The 6,000-nt window shown below is 45.8% G+C and overlaps 1 protein-coding gene across 3 annotated transcripts in view; it reads left to right on the top strand.

Annotated features, from left to right (window-relative positions):
* Positions 1-6,000, top strand: part of Cars1 (cysteinyl-tRNA synthetase 1) — a 53,873-nt gene that overhangs the window by 43,039 nt on the left and 4,834 nt on the right. For 2 of the 3 annotated variants that reach the window (XM_010635678.2, XM_010635679.3), the window contains one exon: positions 5,066-5,146. In XM_010635678.2, the coding sequence (XP_010633980.1) occupies positions 5,066-5,146 (81 nt within the window). Of the gene's footprint in view, positions 1-5,063; positions 5,147-6,000 lie in introns of those variants that run through there. The other variant, XM_033756480.1, reaches the window with a different exon arrangement.

The raw sequence follows: 6,000 nt of genomic DNA, 5'->3' as shown, positions 1-6,000 counted from the left end.
AAAAAAAAAAAAAAAAAAAAAAAAAAAAAAAAACTGAATATTGACATACTGTACAAACCAATAACGTACCATCCTTAACCATTGAAAAGACAGTTATAATTGCAATATAGTCACTAAGACTGGGCTGAGGGTGTATCCCAGTAGTAGAATACATATTAGCATGGAAAAGGATGTCAGTTTGAAGCTCAGAACCCACTCCTGGGGAAAATAAAATTTTAAAAAAAGAGAGAAAGAAGGAAAATAAAGGAGGAGGAAAAGGAAGGAGAAATGAAAGACTCAGAAAACCCAGTCACTGAAGGAAGCATTAAAATGCTTTACTCAGAAAATAAGAGGAAAAAATTGGATCCATCCAAAAGAAGAAGAAGGTGGATACAGTAGAGAGGAGGGGGAAAGAAAGGAGAAACAGCAGCAGCAGTAGCAACAGCTATGAAATACCATCCTGAGTAATAAAAGGCTATTAAAAATTTAAAATATAATAAAAATGAAATATTCAACCCAAAAGTTGATGGCCAGATCTCCCATAAGTAGAAGAAAAATACATTAGATAGAAAATAGAGGGGAAAATTTAAAAATAAACACTAAGACAAACCAAATATTGACCTGTAGTAAATATCTACAAAATGGAACAATTTTACCCCCATTAACAATAGGAAAGTAGCTGGGGATTTAGCTCAGCAGTTCCGCCACCTGCCTTGCAAGCACAAGGACCCGAGTTCAATCCCTAATAAAAAATTAAAAAAAAAATAGCAAAGTTATCAACAGTAATAGCATAGAACTAACTTGCTATGTAAAGATTCATACAGCTTAATAATTGTACTAGTAAAGGTAGAGGGGATGGGAAACCAGAGAATGAAAAATGTTAACTTCGAAAATTAATGAATAGAAAATGGGAAGGCAGAGAGAAAAGTGAGGTAGAGGATCCTGTTGAGGAGTAAAAAAGAAAAAAAAATCAGTAGTATTAGCAGTCACAGAAAAGAACAAAGAAAAAAAAAGAGAAAGAAAAAAATGGAAATAAAAGAAATATAAGGAAGAAAGAAAAAAGTTGAAAGGGGAAAGAAAAAATCCAACTCCTCTCCCAAAGAAATGAAGGAAAGGGAGAAGCAATTTTCAAACTTTAGTGTTAAGGTTACATTTGTATCTGGATGATTCCCACAGGGCTGGGTTCTGTGAAAGTCTAGATCCCAGGGAGGTGCTATTGGGAGGTGGTGGAATCTTTAAGAAGTAGGGCATTGTAGGAGGCCTTTGGGTCACTGGGTGGTATCCTCAAAGGCCACGGGGGACCCCAGCTCCCTCCTCACTCTTTTGCTTCCTGGCCATGACATGAACAGTCTTGTTCTGCCACCATCTTTTGCCATGATGTGCCACCACCCCGGGCCCAAAGCAATTGGGCCAACCCATCGTGTGGTGAAACCTTCAAAACTGTGAGCCAAGATAAACTTTTTCTCTCTATAAGTTGATTATATCAGATATTTATTTATTTTATTTTATTTTGGTACCAGGAATCGAACTCAAGACCTTGCACTTGGGAAGCAGGCAGTGGAACCACCAAGCTAAATCCCCGGCCCCAGATATTTATTATAGTGACAGAAAGCTAACATACCAGTTCTGTCCTGGACATCTCTCACCCCAAGGGAGATGCCACAGGCAGATGTAGAATTTGTTGAGGTAGAAACCACATAGCAAGATAAACCCAAGTGGGCAGTTGTGATATTTAGTTTATAGCACTGGCAGTGTTGTATAATTTCTACCTCTGTCTGTTTTCAAAACATTTCCTTCTCTCTAGAGTAAACCTCTCACCCGCTGTGTGGCTTCTCTCCATTTCCCTTTCCCTTACTCCCAGCAGCCCCAGTCTGCTTTCTGTCTATAGGTTTCCATATTCTGGACATTTCTTATTGCTGGATCATATATGTGACCCTGTTTTCTGGCTTCTTTCACGTAGCATGGTGTTTTCAAGGTTCATCCGTAGTATATCAGGCTTCAGTCCTTAGAGCCAAATGGCATTCCACTGTAGGGACAGACTGCATCTTGGCTCTGCAGTTGTCACTTGATAGATGTTTGGGTTCTTTCCACCTCTGTGAACAGTGCTGCTGTGATCATGGGTCCTCTGTGTTTATTTTCTGTTTTCCTGTGTATACCCCTTGGGAGGGATTATGGGGTGTTATGGTAATTGTATATGTAAGTTTTTGAGGAGCTTCTAAATTTTTTCACAGAGGATGAACTGTGGTATTTCCCACCAACAGAGCAAAAGTTTCCAATTTCTTCACTTCCTTGCCAGCACTTGTTATTTCTGGGTTTTGGTTTGTTTTGTTTTGTGGATTGAACCCAGAACTTCACTCAGGCAGGTACCTTGTGGCAGGTACCCTCCTACTAGATGGGAAGTGGTACCCCATGTGGTTTTGGTTTGCATTTCCAACAGCATCGAGCATCTTATCAAGTGTTTATGGGCCATCTATGGAGAAATGTCTATTTGAGCCCTGGCCTTGAACTCACAGCAATCCTCCTGCCTCACCTTCTTGGGTGCTGGGACTACAGGCGTGCACCACCACACCCAGCTCTGTCCATGTTTAATTGTCTTTTGGTTGTTGATTTGTAAGAGTTTTCATATATTCTGTAGACAAGCTTCTTCTAAAATAAATATGACTTACAAAAGGGAAGAGTAAGCCAGACCCCAAAGTAATCAAAGGTTTGAAAAACTTGGAGAAAATAAGTTTAAGCTAAATGGACGTGAGTGAGTCTCATCATGAAGGAGGGTGTCGGGTCTCATGCCTCAGCTCTTCAGATCCAGAGGAAGGGACTCCTGGACTCCAGGTGGGGTGCATGTCTCTTTCTCCCAGGCTGTTTGGCCAAGGAGCACCCTCCTCCTCCTATCCACCCCCCTGCCTGTTCTGATGATCCTGTCACCTGCTGATGTCTTGCTGTCCTTGTAATGAATGTGCTGTCCAGGGATAGTTTTCAACGGGTGAACCCTTGCCTTGGTTCCTGCCCCTTGTGCATTGGTCAGATAAGGCCCATTCCCAGCAAGGACCCCCAACGGTATCATTGAATGATTGAAGGAATCAAATACAGCGGGGATCATCTGTCAGGTCCCTAAAAGAAATGGCCCCCAAGTGGCTGTGCTTGTGGACAGTAGCTCAGAAATCACCATTGTAGGTGACAGGTGGCTAACAGGTGTCAGTCATGGAAACAGAGTAGAATCAAGACAGATAAGTAGCTTCTGCCTGTGTAGTGGTCAGCACTGCAGAGACAGGTGAAACAGGACAGGAAGACAGAAAGGGTTAGGCACAGAGACAGTGTAGTGGGGCTGGTGTGCCTGCAGGAGCTGTGAGACCACCCGCCAGCACAGGTGCAGCAGGCAGAAGTAGAACTAAGCTGATAGATAATGCTGAGTCCAAACAAACAAAGGCCAGCTTTCAAGAGTCAGAAATTGCATCTCAGAGAGTCACAGCCATTGAGTTTACATTTGTTTCCAGCTTGATAGCCTTAGATTGTTTTGAGATGAGTTGGCATCCCCTATTGTTTTCCAGTGGCACTCAGTGTGGGCTGGGGCCGTGCGAGTGGATCATCCTTGAGGTGGGGAAGGCCATCCCCACTGGGGGCCAGCTGAGCTCTGAAGTAAGGGGCCAGTTGGCAGGGCAGGGCTCTGACAGTCAGCTGCTGATGTTCACATTTCTAAGCAGAATTTCTTCCCCACCGGTGACAAGATCCCATGAGTGGGGATGGTGCTGGTTTTGGCAGTCAGCTTGACATCTTGTTTCACATTCCTGGCTCTGCTATGGCATGCTGGTCACAAAGGGACTTGCCTGGCTCCCTCTCCAGCAACTAAGTCTGGCTGCTTTTCCTCCTGGAAAGCTGAGGTGTTGTAACCAGAACTACCTAGAGTCAAATCTTTCAGGACTCTTGGTTCCTAAATGCTTGCCTGATTGAGCTTCCAGCCTGATCAGGGGCAGGCCTGCCCAAGGCGAACAGGAGAGCTGTTCTGTATCTGCTGTGGCTTTGCTGTGAGCATGGTTGTAGAGCCTCTGCCCCTGAGCTTCCAGCCTTTATGGGTGTCCTTTGACTGGGGCAGGAAAGGGTGAGTGAACTGCTTGGTATTTTGCCTCTGGCACCAGAAGAGAATCTAACTAGGCAATTAGGAATTTCCAAACCTGCAAGGATTATCTATATTCTTGTTCCCTACCACTCTGTCTGCTTAGCTTGTGTGTCCTTCTTAACAGTCACTTCAAAGCCAATAAGCCTTTGTTGTCCAGGCTCTCTTGAGCTCTCTGCTTACCCTGACCCATATCTGGGGTAGCCACCTCCCCTGGCGATCGGGCTAGGCCTGGCACCATGCACTCAGCCTGCTCTTGAGTCAGCCATGGGCAGTGTCCTGCCAGTCAGGCTTGGCTGTGTCTCCCGGTGAGAGGAATGAGCAGCAGCTGTAGAGTCACCCCATCTTCTACTCCAGCTGTGTTCTGGCTCTCTTGGGGGTATTTAGATTCATGGGGCACCTCTCTGGCATTGAGGCCTCTATTAAGGAGAGCAAAGGGCCCTTTCAAGACTTCAGGGTGACACAGGGCACAGGTGTGCCATTGGTCCCAGACCCTCACCTACAAGATGTAACTGCCTCTATCAGGATCCTAATCCAGGATGGTGGTGGCTAGGAGTCCAGACCCCTTCACCAGGAACCAGGTACTGAGATAGTTTTGGAGCCCTGTGGTTGTACAGTAAAAGCCTGTTTCCAGGAAGTGATCTTGGCCCCTGGATCTGCCCAGAAACAGTCTGTGAAACATCTTCACACAGGTCCTGGCTCTTGAGTGCTGGTTAGGCAGCCTACGAACCTCTTCCTGTCTTTGTAGTGTCCAAAGACTCACCACCCGGGGTAGCTGTTGGGCCTGTGCTCTCCCCTGGGCTGCAGGAGCATCCCAGCTCTTCTGGTGATGGCAGCAGATGGCACTGGTCATCACAGGGCTCCTGCCTCCTCAGAATTGAGCAGCTGGTACCCCCTCTCCCAAGTGCTGGAGGAGTCCCACTCCCCTGGGACCAGACCTCACCTTGTGTCTAACAGAACTACTTTCTTTACCAACAGTCCCTGAGGTTCTGCAGCTCAGTGATACCCTCCGAGATGACATCCTGCCCGAGCTCGGGGTGCGGTTTGAGGACCATGAAGGTGAGTGAGCCCCTTGAGCTGTGCATTGGGTGTGGCCAGGAGCAGGACAAGATGAGCTGGTGGTGGAAAGACGTTAGGACAAGAGAGGATGAGGCAGGAATTCCCGCGATGGCCAAGGGGCCATTGTTTTCATGTGTTGCTTTAGAATCTCTGGGGATCCCCCTACCCAGTTTGTCTTTATTATGTGTGATGTGTTTCTTTCCACCCAGACCTGACCACCCCACTGCTCATTCTGCTGACTGCCGGCTTTCTTTCCTTATTCTTTCAAGAAAACAAGCTTGTGTCCTGGGAATTGTCACCATATCACACAGCTTGTCTTCTGTCTTTGTGGGGCTTTTGACGGCACAGATATGGTTAAATTTTATTTCCTGTTTTGTTTTGTTTTGTTTTGTTTTGTTTGGGACAAGGTCTCACTACATAGTCCAGGCTGAAACTTGCTGTGTAGCTCAGGCTGACCTCAAACTTGAAATCCTGCCTGGGACTCATAAGTACTGGGATTACGGACATGTGCCTAAATTTTATTTCTTTTTAAACTGCTTATTGGGTTGGTTTGTTTGTTATGGCTATGTTGCCCGGGCTGGCCTGGAACTCCTGGGCTAAAGTGATCCTCTCACCTCGGCCTTGATACACCGGGGCAATTGGTGTGTGCCTCCTTTTTATTGTGTTTTGTTTTTGTTTTTTGAGACAGGGTCTCACTAAGTTCCCAGGCTAGGTTCAAATTTGCAGACCTCCTCCGTCAGCTTCCCAGAGTGCTGGGATTACAGGCATAAGCCACCATTCCTAGCTGAGATAGTTCATGTTTAAACCCTTAGTTTATAACTTGTATTCGATGGCTTGTGACGGACACAACCTTT

Source organism: Fukomys damarensis, unplaced genomic scaffold, assembly GCF_012274545.1.
Source record: "Fukomys damarensis isolate Sample0158 unplaced genomic scaffold, DMR_v1.0_HiC HiC_scaffold_27, whole genome shotgun sequence".
Taxonomy (NCBI): domain Eukaryota; kingdom Metazoa; phylum Chordata; class Mammalia; order Rodentia; family Bathyergidae; genus Fukomys; species Fukomys damarensis.
Note: the sequence above shows the minus strand (reverse complement) of the source record. Positions and strands in the feature narration are given on the sequence as shown.